Raw genomic sequence first — 22384 nt, forward strand, 5'->3', positions numbered from 1 at the left:
AAATGTCTCTCTGGAAACCTCATCACTGGTTATAAGAGCTTAAAGCTAAAATATGCTGGTATTTTTGTGGTTTGGCTCCTTGATCATCAGGCCATATGAGTTTGAAAAACTATTGAAAGGAGTGGGCCCTAAAATATAAATAATTGAACTACTATACTAAAGTTACTGTTTAATGACTTTCTGGTACATAAGTACACAATATTTTGCCCTTAGTATAAAATGTTTCCTGTATTTTGAATCTTTTGCTTATCTGAAGAGTCGATTTGCTAAAGTTGTGCCTGTATTTGCACTAGTTATAATTAAAAACAGCTACAGATACAACTGGAGAGGATGTAGTTTTTGTATATCTTTGTACAGCATGAACAGATAGTAATCATAAGCATATCACCCAGGAAGAATATCCATGCAAACTTGAGTGTATTACTTGCAGAGACCTGCCATATACAGATAATAGATGTAGTAGAGATCCAATAATAGCAATTGCTGCTGAACTGTAAGATGTGGAATGCAGTGCATTCCTTGTCACTAGGCCAGGAAGATAGCCAGTAAAAACAAATCTTCCAAGGTATTTTTCCATTTGGAAAAAACAATGTGCTGCATGTGAACACTTAACATTTTTCTTCTGGAGAAAAGTTGTATAGTAGTCACTGTTCAGTTTCGAGCCATGTTGTGCAACTTTAGCTATACTACCTTAGTTCCTTGTCAGTTTTTTAGTCAGGCCATACTAGGTACTTTTGAAAGAATTCAGGGCTCAAGCCTACAGGAGGAAAAAAATGCACAGGTTTGTATATTCTTTACAGTCTGTGTTTTAAAAGGATCTTTTCCTCTAAGGACAGCCCTATTAGTAAAAAGGGACATATGGACAGAGGAGAGAAAGGCATTTATTTCAGGAGGAAAAATCTCAAAGTTTCAATAGGGGTTGGGCAGCAAAATCATATGCTGCAGAGATAATCAGGGCTTCTACCCCAATATTAATAAGTGTTCATGAACTGCAGGGTGTTGGGGCAGATGGCCTTCCAGGCTCCACCCCTAGTGGGCTGTCTATTAGCACAGTCTTTGTCTCAGTCCATCTCAGCTGCCAGCAAAAAAGTGTGTCTGTGTATATGTATGACTAGGGTTGCTTCACCAAAATTAGCTTAATTATTATTATTTTTTTTTATTAGAGCATTTCTATGCCGCCCCTTGCCGAAGCCTCGGGGTGGCTTACAACACAATAAAATACAATACAATACAAAAATAACAATATAAAATTAAAATTAATAATATAAAATAAATAAAAAATATAAACAATATAAAGAAGTTAGAAAAGAAAAGTTAGAAAAGAAAAGGAATTGGAATAAACAACTATAGATATAAATTATTTGGGGCAATTTTGAAGCCATGGTTGTTGGGAACAAAACATGCAAAATATGCAATACTCTTTTCAAACATAGGCTTATTTATTGCTTCTAACATAAAATACGTCATTTACATCAGTATACACAGTTGTGTTACTGTTATTAAGTCGTGTCTGTCTCTTCATGACCCCATGTACCAAAGCACGCCAAGTCCCTCTGTCCTCCATTGCCTTCTGGAGCCTGCTCAAATTAATGTTTGTTGCTTTGAAGACACTATCCAGCCATCTCATCCTCTACCATCCCTTTCTCCTTTTGCCTTCAATCCTTCCCAGCATCAGGAGCTTCTCTAATGTGTCCTTTCTTCTCATTAGGTGGCCAAAGTGTTTGAACTTTAGCTTCTACATCTGTCCTTCCAGTGAGCCGTCAGGGTTGATTTTCTTGACTGTATCTTAGTTTTGCCAGGTTGAAAAAGAAACCACCAATGTTAATAGTAAGCAAAAGAATGTGATTTGAATGGAAATGGTCTCATACTGCCCCATTATTAAAGTCAAGCAGTATATTTGGATATAAAAACTGGTTTGCAGCATTATGAAATGATCTTGTATATGTAAACAGTATATACAGGATTATCTTATATAAAAACAATCATATTACACATTTTGGGTAACTAAAATAGTGTCTTAAAAACATTCTGTTCGTTCCAGAAAGGAAAATATTTCATAGAAGACTTTTCAGTCTCCAGGTACAATTTTTCTATTGAGAAAAGTCCTTGTAGGGAGGTTAGCAGGTTTTCCACTAGGTTTTTCCTGAATGTTTACTCTGTATAAATAATGTGCAAGTTGTATAACTAAACCCTTGGCTCATTACAAATGCAATCAAAGGCCAGTTGTTATTTGTGACATTTGAGGAATGATTGCTTCATTTTTTCGTTCAGTGAGACTTCTTGAGATCTTCAACACAGCTAATATCTGCTAATGTTACTGTGGGTTAAAAGTGCATTATTTCCTCTTTTGAGAGCTGCCCTATATTCATACACTCTTAATACTTTGATACCATGTACTGTGAATAACTTGCTTTGTAGGGTAAAAGCTTGCATAAACATTTGGCTTGTGCACAAAAAAATGGAATGGTGCCACATTCAACATTATCTCACTGTGGTCCTTTAAGATTCATTTTAGACTTTTTTAGAACAAAAGCTTTTCTGTATTGCTTCTTAGTTAGAAAAATCTTTATGCTTACAGTTCAGGTTTTGAAAACTGAAAAAAGTCATTGTCTTAACTTGTCGTGGACTACTCAAATGCTGACGTAACATGCCTATTGCATGCAAGATCTTGATTTGGCACAGTTCAGCCTCCATCAGATAAAAACTGTTCTTAAATGAAAATTTAGCAACACTGTTAGTGTTGCAGAACCAGATGGGATGTAGACAGACCTTTCTCACTAACATTTGGCACTCAGCTATTGTGATTAATATGCCTATATTCAACAGTGGTTAAGAAAAGTTACCGTAGTGCTGTAGGTTAAGGTAGTCAGCAGCTAACTAATATAATGCCAACAAATTTATAAAGCAGTTGTCTATTTGTACTTGGGATCCTTCAGAATATAGCAAATTGAGAACAACATAATGAACATGAACCTTGATGTTGCCTCACAAGTAAGTCCAGTCTTCTACCTGAGCAGCAACAGTGTTAGGGGATATGTAGCCTTTCAGATGTTCGTGGACCAACTTCCATTTGCTCTGTATTGCCACAGGAAGGGATGGTGGAATTGCAGTCTGAAGGGCCATATATTCCCCATCATTGATATAATAGGTTCTTGGGTAAATGCTGTAGGAGGAAAAATATAAATTAAATCAGATAACTGGAACACCAAAGGTGTACCATATTGTCATAAGTTCAGTAAATATGGGGTTATAAGGAAGCCTTTTCTTCCTTTTCTTGGTAATGGTTGGAAGGCTGAAGCTGACCATAGATAAAATTGGATGGGAGTGAGACCTCAGCTATTAAGATTACATCCCTGGCTTTGGAACATACTTTTGTATTCAGGGCATGATCTTCAGCTAGTGCATTAGAACCCATTAGCCTGCCGAAAGGTAGGCTGCAGCAGCAGCAGCACTACAAGGATAGAAATATATTGTCCCCCACAAAAAAGAAAGAAAAAAGGAGGCTCCCCAATGTGTATTTGGGTTAAAGGTTGGACCTGGAAAGCTTAAAAGCTTCTGATCAGCTTGGTAACCCTCTACATGACTTCTGAATGACTTTTGAACACTATGCATTACGCATAGATAGGCTTGTTTAATACTGGCAATCAAGCTGTCAGGTAGTTTGTGTCATATAGTTTGGGGTTTAATTGAGAATATGCCTGTAAGATAACAGCATGAGAAGCTGCTTCTCAGACTTGAGAAACACTTTCCAAAGCTCATGCGGTGAGGTAAAAGGAAGAGGTAATCTAGCAGCAATGGGAAGTCTAGTTTTCCTCTGCAGTTATTTGAAGAAGATCTGTCAGTTATAGTGATGCAGTCAGGCCCTGGGTTATGAATGAGTTCCGTTCTTAAGAATGTCTTTTAAGTTGAATTTGTATTTAAGTTGGATCAAGTGCATATGGTTTCATTTAGCATGAGTAGGCCAAAAGTCTTAGTATATGTAGGTATTTACTTTTCTATTGCATATAAAGCACTTAAACACTTCTATATACAGTCAGCCCTCCATATTCACAGGGGTTAGTGCCCCAGGACTTCCACAAACATGGAAAAGAAATACTGCAAGTATTTCTAGGTCCCTCTTAATATTGTTGACCATATGTGTCCTGGATTGCTTTCTCTTCTCTCTCATACCTTAGTCTGACCCAGCAGAGCTCCTCTTCTTCTTTAATTATATTCCTAGGTTCCTATTCCTGCCCAGTGGCACCTCTTTGCATCAAGGAAATGCTGAAGAGATTTCCCTTTCCAGATGGGCAGGGCAAGAAGGCATGCTTTGGAGGCCCTCCTTCTCTTCCTTTTAACTTCCTTTCTTTCTATGGAGATGACAATTTTCCACTGTAGGCCCCAGAAACTAGTTCATGTTTGTTACTATGAATCATTTGTCTTTAACTTGAATTTCTGAACTAACAGGCTTCATGGCACTTTGTTTGTAAGTACAGATGCTCTTAACTTGGATGCTCATAACTCAGGGACTGCCTGTAATCCTTTTATAATTCCATTTCACTTAAGCATGTAGAAGTTAGAATGCTCCTAACTTCTGGAAACGTAATACTGATATTAAACTCTTACTTCCTAGGAAAGAGTTATGTGGATTCAGAAGAGAATGCCTTTTTGGATTCTAATGAAGAAGTGGTTCCAGAAAAGCCAGGCCCAATACAAATTGTTCTTGCTCATGAAGACGATCATAACTTTGAGCTGGATGAATCAGCATTGGAGAGAATCTTGCTTCAGGAACATATAAGAGATCTCAACATAGTAGTTGTTTCTGTAGCTGGTGCATTCCGTAAAGGAAAATCTTTTCTCATGGACTTCATGCTTAGGTATATGTATAACAGGGTGAGTAACTTAAAGCACTAATTACTGAAAATTCACAGTAGCTTAATCAAAAATTCAAAAGTGTCTTCCCCGTAGAATACATTGTAATGCATTACAAAAAGAGAAACACACATTCATCATTTTCTTATGTAAATGTGCTCATGGACTTTTGAAAGATAAGGCTGCTATGCCCAGGTCTTGGAACTAAAATTGCATAATTGTTTTGGTGAAAAGTAGTTCAGCATATAAAAAAATCTCTTTCCTTGCGGAAGAATGATACAGAGAACAGGGTTTGAGGCCAGTAGTTGCTTTGGGTTAGTGAAAAACACTTCCACTTATGCAAATTGGTGCAGAAAACAGAAATAACTGTAATATTTATTATAGGTCACAAGTGAAGACTGGAGAAACACTTTTTCTTTACATAGTGTTGTTCTGATGCTTCTCAAAGCCTTTAATGGAAAACCTTGCTATGTCACAGCATTGTTCAAGAGTCCATGGTATATGTTGAAAATTAACAATAGCTTAAAAAGCCCATTCAACTTAACAGTGCTTGCTCTTTCTTCAGAATGTGGGAAGTTCCATGGGGACAGGAGTGGAGGAGAGCTCAGTGGTAAAGCAGGACTACTTGCATCTGTGGATGATAGATGCAAGCAGCAGTTCTAAAAGAAAACTGGCTGTCTGGTACATGGTATTGGGGGTTGGCAGAGTAATTCATAGATTATTGTGGAGTCACAGCAGTTCTACCAGTGAAGTTAAAAACTGCCCAAATTGACAGACTTAATAGATGTGGCTCTCAGATTCTTGGAAAGCCATAGAAATGAAAAAAAAAATAGAAGAATAAATTGCAAAAAAATTTTATAGAAGAATAATAGGAACGAAGAAGGTAAGTTCTTCCTTAATCTTATCAAATACTTGACAAGTATGAACATGCTCAATGGAGAAGAACTTCTAAGCTCTTAAATTATATAGGAATAGAATCCTGTTCAATTGGGTGGTTCCCTCTGAAAAAAATTCATTCAGCCTTGCATGTGTGTGTATGTGCTGGATTGTCAGCTGGATAGGGTTTTATAAAGCTGGACCTCTTCCCATGAAAGGCATTACAGTTTGGGATGGTAATATCAGTGTCCACTTGAACCATAGGTGCAGTACCTTTACATATAGGATTCTAATGACACTCCTAGTCCCTCCAAGTGTCCCCCATGGGTGTGCAAATATATGTACAGGCAGCAATGCAAGGTATGAGAAGAGAGAATGGGAGGTTTGTGCATTTCTTTCATACCCCTTTAACCTTTTGTTCTGCCTGAACATGTTAGGAAGTAGGAAAAACAGCAGTTTATGTGGGGCCGCTCCTAAGCGAGCTATTTCATAGAAGATCACACGATCCAATTTTACTTTTTCAGGTTCTGTAAAAGAACTTTTGTTTAGGAATGCTTGTACTGTCCTTAATGAAATAAACTGGAGAACTTGATTATATTCCTGACTTTTCAGCTTTTATGACACTTATGTAGAAAATTAAAGACTACTAATAAACTCTTAAAAGCACAGGTGACCAACATTTCTGGACTAGAAGAACAGTAATATGGAAAAATAAGAAATGTATGCTGTGAGAAGAGGTTAAATTTCTGGTTAGTACTGATAATTTTTCGGAAATGATTAATTTGAGAGTTGAAATAGAAATTCCCTTAGTTGCCAAGAAATGTATTAGGATGAAGTTACCTACTACCTCTTAAGTTACTGAACATGTATATGACTCTTGTTATAGGACTCATTATCCTGGATAGGTGGAAGCAATGAGCCTTTGACTGGGTTTACGTGGAGAGGAGGATGTGAGAGAGAGACAACTGGCATTCAGATTTGGAGTGAAGTGTTCATCATTTCCAAGCCAGATGAAACAAAGGTAAGCCATTCAGTTAACCTAAGTACTAATTTTAAGGTAACTATGGATTCTTTAGCCCACAATTAAACTTTAGTGTCCAGATTCAGACATCACAGAGCAATTCCCAGTTGAGGCCTGAATATTCGGAGATGTTGCAGAACAAGCCTGGTACCATATGACAGGATATTGTGAGTTCATTAATTCATGATATGTTATGGATTACTATAGTATTTACTGTCTGATATCTGGAGTATGGATTATTGCATGGCTGTGGTACATCTTGACTCTCCTGTTTAGTTGTCAATATATTTTTTTAAAAGACCGTCTTATCAAATCTATCCAGATTTGTGCACATACACTCCCCCCCTCCAATATATATTGGTATTTAAGACAACCCATGAAACCAAAAATAGCAAAGCCAAAATCAGGGCTCATCTTATATACCTGACATATGACAAACACCAGAAAAACAGGCCTAAATATTGACCTCATCTATATGCAAGACACCTTACATGCTAGTGTATATGGTATACAGTATACCCCTGTGAAGTCACGGTTCAGTGTTGCAGCCTCAGTCTTTCGTGGAATTTTTCTCCGAGTGAGTCCAAGCCGATCTCCTTGCAAGTAAGCTGGCGCCTCTCTGTGCGGTGGCTTACTCACAAGGAGATTGTTTCCTCCGAGTTTGGACTCGTTTGGAGAAAACGATCTCTGTGCGTGCCTGCCCCTGCCTCGCCACATGTGCACGCCCCCCCCGCCCAGCCTGGCCTGTGCCTCCCACCCACACCACCTTGGCAGCTGGCGCCCATCATTGGCACCAAATTCACGGTTTTTCACAATTCGTGAGTGCTTTAGGACCATAACCCCCACAAATTCCGGGGGACTACTGTATATCAAATTTGCTCAGTGGAAGAGCCATGTATGGTAAGGGTTAGATGTTTGAGAGCTGCAAGTGGGTGGCAAGCCGCAAAATAAACTTGGAGCTGCCTGAGGCACATGAGGCTTGGTTTGTCCACCTCTGGTATGGTGTCAGTGTGATATTACATTGAAAATAATGCTGGTATATCTTATATGCTTGGAATTATTCTGCATATTAGGAAATAAGCACTGTACCCTCTAAGATGTCGAATATATCTTGATGATGATTATTATTTAGTTTATTAGCCATGTTAGTAATTTAATCTTTCAGCTACTGGTTTGGTATAGTAGTTAAGAGTGTTTTGCTGGGACTCTGCAGTTCTGAATTCTGGTCTCTATTTGACTATGAAGCTCCCTAGTCAACTTTAGGTCAGTTGCTGGCTCTCATCCTAACCTACCTCACAGAGGAGTTGTTATGAGGATAAAATAGAGAGGAGGGGGAATATAAGTGTAATTTAATAATGATAAAAAGCTTATTTATATTTGAATAGAATATACAAGTGCTGCATTATGATAGCCAGTTATTGAGATTATGGTTGCATGTAGGATCTAGCTAGGATTATCATTCAGTGCTCTAATGCAGGGGCAGACAATATCTGGGTAGAAGAACTTGGTTTAGTTTTTTGTTGTCACTTATTCAAAATACTTTGCAACCATGTGACCTAATATCTTAGTTATATTTATGAAATTAAGTTGATAAAGATTGTCTTCCACTGGTGGGGAATGTCCAGCTAGTGGAATCCCACTTGTTACAGCTCTGGATCCAACCAAATGACTGCTACTGAAAAGAGTGCTTCAAATAAATATATTTATATTTTCCCTAGTCTCAGTACTGGGACTCAAGACAGGTTTACAGTATTAAAAACACAAACAGTTAAAACACAAATAGAAATAAGGACAAGTTATAATTTGTACAAGTTCAGCACTTATATCAAAATTATGTGAGTACCAAACTCAAACAGTAAAATGATCAGAACATAAGAACCAGCCCAACTCTGTCTCAGATTCAGACTATTCCCAAAGGCCAGACAGAATGAAAGCCCTTTGCCTGCTCTTGAGGGCATAACAGTGAGAATAGCCTCCCTAGGGAGTGAGTTCCTTAGCCTTGCGGCAGCTACTGAAAATTTCCTCTCCTGTGTTCCCATCAAGTGTGCCTGTGATGGAGGTAGGACACAGAGAAGGGTCTTGGGGGATGGGCTGTCCTACTGGGGAGAACATGGTCTTTCAGATAGCCTGGACCTGAGTCATATAGATCATAACTAACATTGTGAATTGTTCCTGGAAATAGACCAGCCAATTAAGCTTTTTTAGCGAAGGAGTTGTATGCTCCTCATAGCCAACTCCAGACAACAGCAGCTCTTTGAACCAGCTATATTTCTGAACACTCTGCCCCATGTACAATGCATAATCCAAATGGGACATAATGAAGGCATGTGTCACTGTGGCCAAGTCAAACATCTCAAGGAAGAGGTACAGCTGGTGTACTAGTTTCATCTCTGCAGGTTTACTCCTGGCCACCACTAAAGTCTGGACTCAGGGTTGAATCCAGAGGCACATCCAATTTGTAGACCAAGGTCTTTGAGGGGAGCATAACTCCATTCAGCACAGGCTTGAATCCTTATTCTTTGATCTGCCCTCCAACTGATAAGGAGTACTTCTGCCTTGTCTGGATAAAGTTTCAATTTGTTTGCTCCCATCCAGTCTGTTACTGCCAACAGACACTGATTTAGTACTGAAACAGCTTCCTTGGAATGAGATGTAAAGGAGAAAGAGGGTTGAATGTCATCAACATACTGCTGATGCTGCACCCCAAAGCTCTGTACAGCCTCTCCCAATGGATTCATACATAGGTGAAATAGTAAGGGGATCAGAACAGAACCCTGAAACACGATGGCCATATAGTTGAATAGGAATTGTGCAGCTGCACCTTCTGGGTCTGCCCCTCCTTGAAGGAAAGTTGCTAATATAGGACAGTGCTTCCAATTCCCATTCCAGTGAGGTAGCCAAAAAGGATACTATGGCTTCAAAAGCTGTTGAGAGAACCAGCAGAACCAACAGGAGCACATTTCCCATTGTTTAGTACCCAGTATAGGTCACCTACAAGGGTAACCATAACAGTTTCCTTACCACAACAGGTCTAAATCCAGATTGAAATGAATCTAGATACTCTAATTCATCCAGGAGTCTGCGTAGCCGGGAGGCCACTAAATACTTTAGCCCCTTCCCCAAAAATGGAATATTGGAAAACTAGTCAGTAACAATTTAATGTAATTGGATTCAGGAACGGCTTTCTCAGCATGGGTCTTACACTGCCTCTGTTAGGCAGGTTGAAAGCTTCCTCTGAGAGAGAATTAGTCATGCTTCACGTTCACTCAGTGAGATCCCTTCTGGCTGCTTTTATGAGGTGAAAAGAGCAAGAATCCAGGGCACACATGGTGGTTCTCATCCTTCAGGGATCCCATCTACATCTGTACAAATCAAAAAGTATCCAATAACACTAGACATTTAATTAGTATTTAGACATGTGTCTTGAGTGCCTTAGAGTGCAATCGTATATATGTTTTAATGTAAAGGTCTGCAAATCCCATCATGTCTCAACCACTCATCCTGGCTGGGGCATGCTGGGAGTTGTGGGCAATTTTTGTGGGCCCATGTGCTTCTTTTGGAACATGTGTATGCAAAATGTTTAAGAGGGAAAATTCTGTATTTATACAAAAAGGGGTAGAATTGACAGTGGAAATACTCTTGTCTGAAGCCCTGGAGAGCTGCTGCAAACCTGATATAAACCATAGTGAGCCTGTGATCTGACTTTGTGTAAGGCAACTTCCTGTTATATTCTAACTTTTCCCACTTAATGTAAATTTGACAGGAGGAGCAGAGGCTTTGTTTTTTAAGAATTGTTGCAGGCTGAGAAGCATTGTAGTAACTGTCTGCAGCTTACCTGGGCCTCTGAGGCACGTTTTAAGTATCTCATTGATCAAAATTTTGATTAAAAGTGCCCTTTCTGTTTGCAGCTAATCTGTGCTGGAACTCTAGTTTTTGCCCTTGTAGTGAACAAAGCAATCTAGTTGAATCAGATTCATAAAGGTCAGTTGATTTCTCGACTGGAAGCAGAAGCAAAATGTTAGCACTGCTGTATAGCCACAGTTCTTATTCTTGTCATACAGCAAATTTGGGAAATTGTTTGGGAATATTCATGGCTATATTGACCATGGTAGCCCATCTGGTAGTAGAGCGCTGGACTAGGGATCTGGGAGTTCCAAGTTCTAGTCCTTGGTCAGCCATGGAGCTTACTGGGTGACTTTGGGCCAGTCACATACTTGCAGCCTCACTTATCTTCACAACAACTCTGTGAGGTAAAACTGAGGAGGAAGGATGACTATGTAAGTTGCCTTGAGTTCCTTGAAAGGAAAAAGGCAGGATATATTTTCCTAAATCATTTATCTTCTGCCTATGATTAACCTTGTGTTTCATATGTTAAAACTTCCAAGTAATTTCATTAAACAAATGTTTTAGTGAAATACTCATACACAGAAGCAGATTGCTTGTACACAGTGTAAGAAAGGAGACAAAGGTGGGGAAGAATGTATCTCATTGGGCATAATGCTTAGCCACAGCTTACAGGTGAACAAACCCACTGTCTCTACAAGCTCCTCTTTCTTCATCCCCCCACATCTTTAATTTCTGCATTAGATTATTTATGGTTTGCCATTCATCTAATGGGGAAATTATGGTGAAAACTAAACACAGATAATTTAAGGAAGCCAGCTTCATAAACCACAGTTTGAAGTTGTTTTGTGTTAAACTAATTGTAGTTTGTGTTTAACCATAGTGTTTAACCACATTGAATCAATAAGCTGTGATTAGGCAAATGTAGAAGCAAAAGCTTCCAGACCATGTGGGGAGGAGAGCAAGTTAAGAGGAACAAAATGAGCCTGGGAGTAGTGGAAACTTGTTTACATTGAACTAAAACTTGGCTTAGTGCTGCATCAGTGTGCCAAGTAAGACTTAGAAGTACCTAACTTTGTCATATGCTTTATAACGGTGGAACCACTGATGTAGTAGCATTCATGTGTTCCAGAAATAACCATATAAATATATTGGTTCAGTTTATATGTTATGGCTACCCAGGGTATAAGCATTCTGGACTACTATGGATTGGAATATGACTGGCAACAAAATGAAGGGTAGATGGGTTACTTGAACAATCTTTAAAATTCCTGAAGGCTGCCAGTAGAATTTCTGGATAGTAATTTAAATATAACTCTTAAGGTAGCTAAGTTGAGGTAAGCAAGGTAGCATGATAAAAACTGCTGATAAAGTTACTTTCATTGAGTTCTTTCATAATTATTTTCACTTTTAGTCTCAAGGTGAATTTACTGCTCATTTACTAATTCTACCTCTCTGGAAAAATATATTCTCTAGGTTGCTGTATTACTAATGGATACCCAAGGTGCCTTTGATAGCCAATCAACTATCAAAGACTGTGCAACTGTATTTGCTTTAAGCACCATGACAAGTTCGGTCCAGGTAAGGATAGCAGTGGGAGCTTTTAAAGATTGTTGGGCTGCTGCTTTGAAGAACATGTAGCTTGGAAACTAAATAGGAAAGATGATGTTACTTGAAGTTAGTTTACTGTAGCTAAACTATTGGGTTCCTCTTTTGACTTCCACAGGACATAATTCAAGTAGTAGTTAAAGGTTTCAAATACAGGGCTCTTCTGAAGTATGGCAAGCATCTTGAAAGCCCTTTGTGAAGCTTGTGCAGGGGTTGGTGAATGGGATTAAGTTTGGAGGATCCAGATTCAAAGTCTTGGCCTAATCTACCACACAGTGTTGTGGTGATAAAATAGGGACAAGAGAAGAGAATCCTAAGCTGCTTGGAGGAAAGATAGAGGTAATAGGCTTATAATGTACAGTGTCATATTTACCTCCAAACAGCAGCTTTGTGATACCTTTAAAGATTATAACTTTTTTATGGAATAAGCTTTCGTGGGATAGAACCTGGAATGTTATCCTCAGTTAGTGCATACATGTGGGTTGGTTTTGCTGCAGCAGACTAACCTTACTGGCCTATTAGAACTTAATCAGCCTCTTTTTCCATGCACGTGCTGGAGAAGAGAGACATGATACAACTAGTGCTTTGGCTGCTGAGCGGTTAGAAATATGAACAATACTGAAGGTCCAGTTGGAAAAGAGCCTTCCCCATCTCCTGACTATATATCCCCATCTCCTGACCTTGAGGATCAACTGAGGTGGCTGCTTTGGCAGCTTGGAAGCAGGGGTATCTTGTTGGCCTGTTGCTTCTGCAGTTAGTCTTTTGTCTCTTTCTATGGTGAGGGCCAAGCACAGGAGCCATTTCTGCTGTTGCTCATTACTCCAACCTGCTTATATTTGGTTCTAGTGGGCAGGAAGGAGCAGGGAAATGTCTTAATACTGTTTCAGTGGACTTTCCAGACTGGAAGGGGATGCTCTGTGTTGATGAGTGGTGAGGTTTAGATGTCCACAGTCTCTAATAAAGCAAATGATCTATGCACATCTTCTCTGGATTAGAGTAACCATAATTACTGAGACACTGTAAAGGGCGGGATATATTTTTTTTAACTAAAATGAATAAATAATTCTCAACTATGTGATTTCATTAAACAGGTCTCTGCTTACCTAGTTAATAAATGGAAGCATTTTGGTTTTTTTCTTTACTTCTATGACTTTCTTAGGAAAGTATGTGTAACTTTTTGCTTAGGACTGAATTTGAAGGAGCTGGCAGGATGTGGTTAATGCTTTTTCCTACTGCTGGTTTGGTAGGGTTTAGGACATGATACAACAAATCATGATAACCCATGATTACTAGTCTGGTTAGTAACTGATGCAACACTTCCTTGCCTTACGCACCTTTTAATTACTTTTCCAGATAACATGAAAGTTATGTATTTTGTAGGTATACAACTTATCACAGAACATCCAAGAAGATGATCTTCAGCATTTGCAGGTAAATATATCCAGGCAGCATAATAGCTTGCCACTATTACTTAGTATTGCATTATCAACAAATAGGCCTTCCATACATGGAAGGTGGCAAATAGTTGCTGTCAAAGCCCCTCCTTCCCAAAGTGTTTCTGTTCCAGATGTTCTCTGACTGTGGAAATGTTCTTTGTGCAGTGGATGCTGGGCTCAAGCCCTGGTCTATGAGTAGAACTTGTTGCAGTTGGGGCTACTCTTGTTTTTTCCTTTCTTAATCTTAATTGGGATCCAGTTGATCTAAAATGCTCCCTTGGTGATACAATCCCACTAAAAAAGGAAAATAGTTTGAAGCACTATTGGACTATAACTGCTTTATTATGTAGAAAATGTATGAAATAGCACAGATAGTTCAATAATACACACACACACACACACACCTTTCAAAGATATTTAATCTAAGATAAATATTTAATATTCCATTATATGGACCTTGCCATGCTGTCTCTATGGTAACAGAATTTTATTTTGTCAAGTACCCTGCACACCATTAGTCTTCTATTAACGTTTTCTTCTTAATGAGTTAAAGGCTTGATGGTTGTGCCAGAGTGTAATGTAAGACAGGTTCTGCTTATTGCCCTTAGAATACAACCTTCTGTAGTTAGATACACCAGTTTCGCTCCCACTGGGCTTTTTTCTCTGTGGCTTCCAGCTCTTTTGTACATAACTTCTTGCCTACAAATATCTGCCTTTTCAATCCTAAGATTATGGAGTCTGCTCCACAAAAGGATTCTGTATCATGGATGGATGCTCTCACTAGACATCCAAATAAATTGTGCCCAAGTGACCTCTGTTAAATTTGGGATCTTATGGAAAAGGACTACGGTGACAAAGCACTGGATGCATGTTTGGTTCATAGGAATGCATTGTAAAAGAGCATGGAAATATTAGTATCTGTCTAGCTATTAGCATTCTAGTTCAGGTGCTCTCTCTGGTTTTGAGCTTACTATTTAGCTTAGAGTTAGCCAGCATGGTCAAAACTTTCCAACACCAGATGATGTGAGGAACTTGCCACTGCTCAAGTAATAATTTCATTCAAGCTTTTGGCAGTAACTAGCAACACTGTTCAGGTTAGAGCTTCTTACATTGTGAGCTAGCCCATTTAATTTTTCAGTTGCTGAAATTTAAAGGGGAAATAGTACTTCTCTATCATTATAGCCTGAAATGGCAAATGAAGCATTTTTCATTTTCTTCTTACAATGTAATAGTATTGAATGGGACTGTGAACCTCAAATAGCAGTCATTTTATTGACACAGTTAATTAAGTAAGTTTCTCATATATAGCACTATAGCATTGAGATGCTAGAAAAAAGTTGCACCACAGACCTTATTAATAGGTTAGAATATTAGGGTTTTTTTCTAAGTGTGGTCATTGCCGTTGCTTTGCTTGATATCACAGGGACTTGAAATTCAATGCTAAACTATTGTCTAAGCATGTTTTGCAATGCTGTTTGTTCTGTACTTTCTGTATGCATTCTTAATAGTTTCATTTATTAGCTGTTTACAGAGTATGGACGGTTAGCTATGGAAGAAATTTACCAAAAGCCATTTCAGGTAATCACATTACTCCTACAGTTGTTACTCTTTGCATGCATATTTCTCTTAAAGCAGTTCCACACATTAAATTAGAAGCTGGAAAAGATTAATTATAGCATGTGCATGTTCTGTCCAACGTGCAAGATAACTACAAAGCACTTAATCTTACATTTATGTAATGCATATGGAGTCATGGTTTTCCTTGGCTCCCCAATGCGCTCATCAAGTTCTTGCAATGTCAAAAGTTGACTCTCTTTAGCTGCAGTAGGTGTTATTTTAAAACAAACTACAGCATCCAAAATAACTCTAATGGAATGAGGAAAAAATGTTTCAGGATGTTAAAAATACAGCTTTAGATTGTTTAAATATATAAATGAAACACTTAAGGTGTCAGGATCTTGAAAAATAGTCTGATCAGTTGGGTTCTTTTAATACAGCCGTGCTTTTAACTATTTCCTAGCAACCGTTGACAACCACCAATTCCCTGTTAGCAGACCGAGGGGTGCAAGAGATAGCTCCATTCTGCCTCCACCAGCCTATATTTGATGTTCATGCTAGCTGTGGAGGAAGGAAAACTGCCTCTTCCATGACAGCACAGAAAGGTAGCAAGCTTGTGGACTAAGGAGATCTGTCCTTCATCTACCGGCTTACTTGGTGGAAGTGTTTTTTAACTGACTCAGAGGCCAATAGCCTGTGTTTCTATGTTGGTCATGGAGGTAGGGGCATTGCATGCTAGTACAGCTTTATACAGACTAGTAAATTGATTTATGAGGTGTTTAAAAAAATATACAGGATTGGATCAGTCTGCTACCAAGTTTAAAAGTAACAGTGGAGCCTTGGTATGCTTAGCTCGGTTGGTTACTGCTAAGTATGCTATTATAGAACCTTATTGGAAGTTTGAGGCAGAGCAAGCTAAGCTCAGTCATTCTGTTTTGAGGTTAGCTGTATTTTGGGATTAGTATCTGTTTAAACTACGTCTAGTAATTGCTACTTTGCCCTCAGTAGTTTCAGGAATAGGTTCTTCTGTTGCCAGAAGGATGGTTAATTGATATTTATGTTTTTCCTATGTAGACACTAATGTTCTTAATTAGAGACTGGAGCTATCCTTACGAACATCCATATGGCTTAACAGGAGGACAACAATTTCTAGAAAAACGGTTGCAGGTAAGCTACAATCTGTACTAAATATTTGCTTGCAGTTCTGTATAAGACCAAATAAAACCATGTTCCCAAACAATGAACACTTTGTTCCATGAGAACTATTAGCTGAGCTAAATAGAACCTACAAGTAATTACTTCTGGATTAGGCCAACTCTAATGTTCTGCATAATGAAACACTAATCTGTGCTTTCAGAATGATTGGTAGAGTCGCTGCTTTTACATTCTGAAAAATGTGCATTGCTCCTAGGTGAAGTTACACCAACATGAAGAACTCCAGAATGTAAGGAAGCATATTCATTCATGTTTCAGTAATCTTGGCTGTTTCCTCTTGCCGCACCCTGGTCTTAAAGTTGCAACTAACCCACACTTTGATGGGAGGCTAAATGGTAGGAGATTTTCTATTATATTACTGATGTTGTGAGTGCACTGCAGGCAGTGATTGCTAGTAATAGATTTAAGTGTGCATAATTTTAAATTTCGGTCCAGATGAACCTTGATAGAAATAAGATGTTTATTGAAAGAGAATTAGAGGATGATACACTTGTGCCTTCCAGAAAAATATACAATTGATATAAAAACATGGTGTAGTGTTCTTAATGTTTTACAGATTAAAATTGAACATGTACTTACTGATTTTTAGTGTAATCACCTTGTATGGCTTTTATCTTGAAAGCTACCTTGAGGGCTAATTGTTTAAATTTAAAAAATAGTTTAAAATAAAAAGGGGCTCTACTGTTTCTTGATACTGAAACATTAAGTTATAGTACACGTATCCTACTTTCTGCCTTCTGACAATTTTTAATGTGGGAGTAACAGCTATTTAGGCTGTCATAAGAGGAAAACTATGGCTCTCTGTGTAATGAGCCACAATGATCTTCAGGCTCTCATTCTCCTCTTTTTTTTGCAGCCATGAGGAGGGGATGAGATGCTTCTGTTTCTAACTCAGACCAGAGTTCACTGTTCACATTCAAAAGTGTTTTAAATAATGGCTGTAGAGCAAGGCCATGGCTTGAGCCTGGCAAGTTTACACTATAATTTAACCAAAACACACTTTCTACCTGGAATGCAGAGACATCCATCTTGGGTTATCTCCTCCTACTGCCCAAGACAGGTAAGGAACACATGACCAAGCTTCTGGCCTTGGGTCTGGCCTCTGTGGCTCCTGCCAGGCACAGCTCCTTCGGACAGAACTTGTTCTAGCTCTATGTTTAACAAACCCCTTCTACTCAGGCCTCTTGCTATCTTAATTTCTGCATCTGTTTATCTCTATAGACTTTGCAGTTTGGCTTACACTCTTTCCCAGCATCTTGCCTTTGTTTTTAAAAGCAATTGCTTTCTTTTTCCTGGCTCTTTATTCTGCTGCAAGATGGCTCCAACGACCAAGAAAAACTCTGAGTCTGGAAAGGAAAAGGAATAGTAACTCTCTCAGAGTTGTCAAGACTGAAGTTGCTGCTGGTAAAAGCAGCTCTCTCACTTGAATTGGAGGAACTACTGGTTGCCTGTTCTTGAGATTGCAGCAATTCTGTCAGGGATTTTGTTGTGTCAAGGCAAAAGCTAATGCCCATGCCTGATTGACACTGCCACTGTTATAGCAGCTGACCCTTATGTGAGACAGCAACAGAAAATTATTGTGATGAATTCTTTCTGAACTGGAGGACACGGGGTTACCTGTCTCCCCTTTGTTCCTACCTCAGTCGAGACTCTTCTGGACATAACTCCAAGGGACTTGGGAGTGTGTGTAAGCATTTCCAGGGATCCTTAGAGTGGGAAGAAGCTACCTGGGGGTGCTCTCCCCAAGATGAAGCCTTCTTTCAAACTAGCAGGTTGTTGGCAATAGCTAGCTGCTGAACATAGAAGGAGCATAACATTCATAAGAATGAATGCTCGCACTTCACTATTCCTCGCACCTTGCTCCCCAATATAAAGAAGCATGAGTGGTTACTGCCAACATTCTAAAACATCCAGGAATATTGGGTTGCCCAATAAAGGAAAGGGTTGTCATCGCCATTTTGGTTAATTATATTTCTATACCACCCACTACCTGAAGTTTTCAATTGTTCACAACAGCAGATAAAATAAGAATACAATAAAAATACAGCACAGTAAAACATAATATTATTTTTATTTATTTATTAAAACATTTTTATGCCACCCCATTCGCCGAAGCCTCGGGGCGGCTTACAACAATAAATTAAAAATAATTATAATATGAAATTAGAATAAATATAAACATAAATTAAAAAAACAAAAATACAATATAAAATAAGCTGCCCTGGCCAGATAAAATCTAGTAATACTAACAGTTAAAATGCCGCTTAAATAAAAAGGTCTTCGCCCGGCGCTGAAAAACAAATAAAAATGCAATATGAAATTTAAAAAGCAAATGTTTTAAAAGCTACAATAGTTTACCTATATTAGACAAAATCCTCATGAGAGCCCTGCAGAAACCATCTTCTGGACTGGGCCATCTTAATAGGTCCCCTACTCATGCAGAGGAGAAAACTTGTTACTAGTAGTCATAAGACTAATAGGATTACTTCAGTATCTTCCAAGGAAGAATCATAGTTCAGTAGCAAAGTATCTTCTGTGCATGCAGAATGTCCCATGTTCATTGTGGGCATCTTCATGTGGGGCTTGGAAAGAATCCTCCCTAAAATCTTGAAACTTCTTGTCAATCAGGGATCCTGATCAGCAATGGGTAATCTAGGGGCCTCCAAATGTTTACCAGGTCCAGTCAAAGAACCTTCAAACTTTAGGTTATTTCATGATAACTTAGTTCTACTTACTCTGTCTAATGCATTGATGTCTTTATGTAGTCATTCATCATGATTAGCTGTTTTCAGCTTCTGAAAGAGGGCATCACTTCTAGGAGGCAGCTTAGCGGGTTCTTAAGTGGAGGTATCATCTCTGTTCATTCAGCAAGGGCTTTGCTAATATTTGACTGGATCAAACTGAACAAAAATGTTTGGCTGAAGCAGCTTTTGGTTCTAAAATATTGCAACAGGTTGTCCTTCAAAGTTAAGATCGGCCTGCTTTGGGACCCACTGTGTGGGATTCGTAACTTTCGCATATCTGATAGTGGACGTCTCCTCGCACCAAATGGAAATTGAAAGTTGAGTACCATAAAGTTGCATTCTTCTTTGATGCAGAGGAGACATTCCTAATTCATGGAAGTGCTTGGCCTCTTTCAAGATGAGCACTTCCTTGAATTATGTTTTTCTGAAGGGAGTGGGCAGATCCCTAAGGCAGGTGTTCTGCTGAGTCTCGTTTGAGTTGTCTCTACATTTTCTTCCTCTGTTTCTGGCTGCTCAATTACTACTCTGTCTAAAGCTTAGTTAGGAAAGAGCTTGGGAAGAGCTGAAGGGCTCAGGCCCAAGGCAAACCTGTCAGCTTTTTGTGCCCTGGACAGTAGGAGGAATTAACTCACAATGGAAGTCTCCTGTGCCCTGACTTCATGGAAAGTGATGGAAATTCACAGTAAGTAACTCACTTTCAGTTCCTGGCTAAGTCAGAAACAAAAGCTTCCAGATCTCACCTGCACAACAGCCCCCCCCCCTCAAAAAAAGCCATGACTTGTTTGTGTACTGAGGAAATGCTGGTTTCCTGTTATATCAGAACTGGGCTTTTGTTTTGAAAAGTTGGCTGTATTAAAACTGTGTGAACAGTTCAAGTACATAATGCTTTTGTATAGAAAGTTTAGCAGAATCTTTTACATAGAAAAGATGGCTGCCTTCTTTGGTGGCAGTTATTATTATTGGTGACTGTTCTTCCTATGGTTGAATATCAACCTTATGCACTTTAAGCAAGATTTATTTTTCAGTGAGAAGTTTTTGCTGATATCACATCTGTTCACTGAACAGTTAAGTAGGGCATAATAGTACCTGACAATATGAGATCTGAATACCTGTGACAACTGAAATTTAACAGCTGGCAGTGTTTTTAATACTAATTGTTACAATAAAAGATTGTTGCAATGAAATTGTTACAATAAAACAATGCTGTGTTAATTGATTCAGGAGTACCACTTAAACTAAAAACAATTCTCTGATTGTCGGTTAGTCTTTTCAAAGGATTTGGCAATATTTTTAATGCAACATTGGCTAATGTATTGAGCTTTTTATTTTTGAATGTTGAATCTGTTGAGTTGGGATGTTTGAATAAGCTGCTATTGACCCTGAAGAGAAGGAGCTTTGTGTTAATTACAGCAAACATGCAACATCTTTCTGTGACTAATTCCACTAGACATTGATGACGACTTTAAAAGAGAGTTACGGAATCTGGTTCCATTGCTACTTGCCCCTGAAAATCTGGTAGAAAAAGAAATCAATGGTGCAAAAGTGACTTGTAGAGACCTTGTGCAATATTTTAAGGTAGGCAAATAATTCTGCTCATTAATCAGTTCCTAAAAATACTGACCCTGTTGTAAGACCCTTTTGCTTGTAGCCCTTTATGTGAGTGAGACCCATAAATTTGTCAGGATGGAATATGCAGTTTTGTACCTTATGGCCAGCAAATTTAAAAGCAAGATAACGAGTTGCTGATTCTTTAGCCTTGTCCTCCTTACATTTTGTAACTCTACTCTTGGTGTAGAGAAGGAGCTACCAGCCATTTGACAGTCCTATGGGATCTTGTAACTGATGTCCGCCGTTGCTGCTTCTCATGGCTCTTTTATAGCATAGTATATAAACTATGTTTTTTTGATATGTGCGTAAGCTTATCTCATCCTGTCTTGTCCACATCTCTAGTTTCTGTTGCACTATTATATGAAGCTGTCACTAGAATGTTGTATGAATAAGTATTCCTAGATCATTTGTAAACTGTTGCTCAAAAAAGAAATAATATTAGTTTGCTCCGGTGGTGGCGGTTGCATTGTTTGTTCCAAAACACAGGAGAACATATTAGATGCGGTCATCCAGAACAAGCAGGTGCTTGGTGTACAGTTTACTTACCCTTGAATTTTTCTGTAAGAAATACAACTATTGGTGAATAGAAGCTCAGTCAAGAAGCATGTCAGGCATCATTAATATTGTGTGTATGAGAAGCAAAGCTTTAATCCTAGGAAATCGGCTATTGCCTGTCTTCCCTATACAATATTACAGTTGTTGAATGTATAGATTGTAGAATATAATCTTGTGAAAGTGAATAGACATGATTGGAGGACAAATTCTGCAGTTGTCATTGTTGTCATTTAATAAGAAAAGACTTAGATTTTTGTGTTGTAAACCTATTGCTTTTAAGTCAAATTAAACAAGACAATAAACTTTTTTGTTTCACTTTCAGGCTTATATTAAAATCTATCAAGGAGAGGAACTACCTCATCCTAAGTCAATGCTTCAGGTAAAGTTTCACACGTGTCTATGCCAAAAGTTAATGTTTATGTGAAATGAACCGCTCAGAGAGCCCTTGGGCAATGGGGCAGCATACAAATCCAAGCAGTAACTAAAAGGTTTTGGTGTATGTTAACACGAATTAACAGAAATGCTTGAAATCTGTATAAAGATTTGGGAATTGAGGGCCTCCTTTCAAATCAGTAGGCTTAATCTGATGCTTCAGGCTTCCTTGTAAAATCTATATTGCCAATTCTATGTTGCCAATGCCAGTTGTATAGGGCATTGAATTGGGGCCCCCACCCCACAATTTGTATAGCATGTTCAAATATCCATCAACAGTAACTGCTGCAGAACAGCAGTTGGAAAGGGCTGTTGCATTCTGTTCATGGACTTCCTGAGAACATCAGGTTAGCCATCACTGGTCTAATCCAGTGCAGCTGCCTTATGCTCTTACAAGTTTTATGTGGCACAGCCTGCTCTGCCCCCCCCCCCCCCCCGCAGTGTGTGTGCACATATATTTCCTTTCTGCCAAAGCTCCCAGGTTCTCCTGAGCCAGCTGAAATTGTCCCCCAGAGCTGATACACAGGCTCTGTTGCCAGGGCTTCCCTTCTGTCTTCATTCAGGGTGCACTGGTCTTGAGCAGGCCTTGGTGGAAAAGAGGCTGTCCCAACAATCTTGCTTCTAATATGACAAACTTG

At 38.8% G+C, this 22384-nt stretch overlaps 1 protein-coding gene across 4 annotated transcripts in view; it reads left to right on the forward strand.

Annotated features, from left to right (window-relative positions):
- The window catches only part of ATL2 (atlastin GTPase 2), a 38500-nt gene that overhangs the window by 9092 nt on the left and 7024 nt on the right, over window positions 1–22384 (forward strand). For 2 of the 4 annotated variants that reach the window (XM_044428234.1, XM_044428238.1), the window contains exons 2-10: window positions 4613–4872; window positions 6614–6748; window positions 12068–12172; window positions 13580–13630; window positions 15157–15213; window positions 16267–16359; window positions 16604–16742; window positions 20599–20726; window positions 21637–21693. In XM_044428234.1, coding sequence (XP_044284169.1) covers window positions 4613–4872; window positions 6614–6748; window positions 12068–12172; window positions 13580–13630; window positions 15157–15213; window positions 16267–16359; window positions 16604–16742; window positions 20599–20726; window positions 21637–21693 — 1025 coding nt within the window. Of the gene's footprint in view, window positions 1–4612; window positions 4873–6613; window positions 6749–12067; window positions 12173–12210; window positions 13631–15143; window positions 15214–16266; window positions 16360–16603; window positions 16743–20598; window positions 20727–21636; window positions 21694–22384 lie in introns of those variants that run through there. The other 2 variants (XM_044428237.1, XM_044428236.1) reach the window with 2 other exon arrangements.

The sequence above is a fragment of the Varanus komodoensis genome, unplaced genomic scaffold (assembly GCF_004798865.1).
Source record: "Varanus komodoensis strain SLA01 unplaced genomic scaffold, ASM479886v1 scaffold2, whole genome shotgun sequence".
NCBI classification, from domain to species: domain Eukaryota; kingdom Metazoa; phylum Chordata; class Lepidosauria; order Squamata; family Varanidae; genus Varanus; species Varanus komodoensis.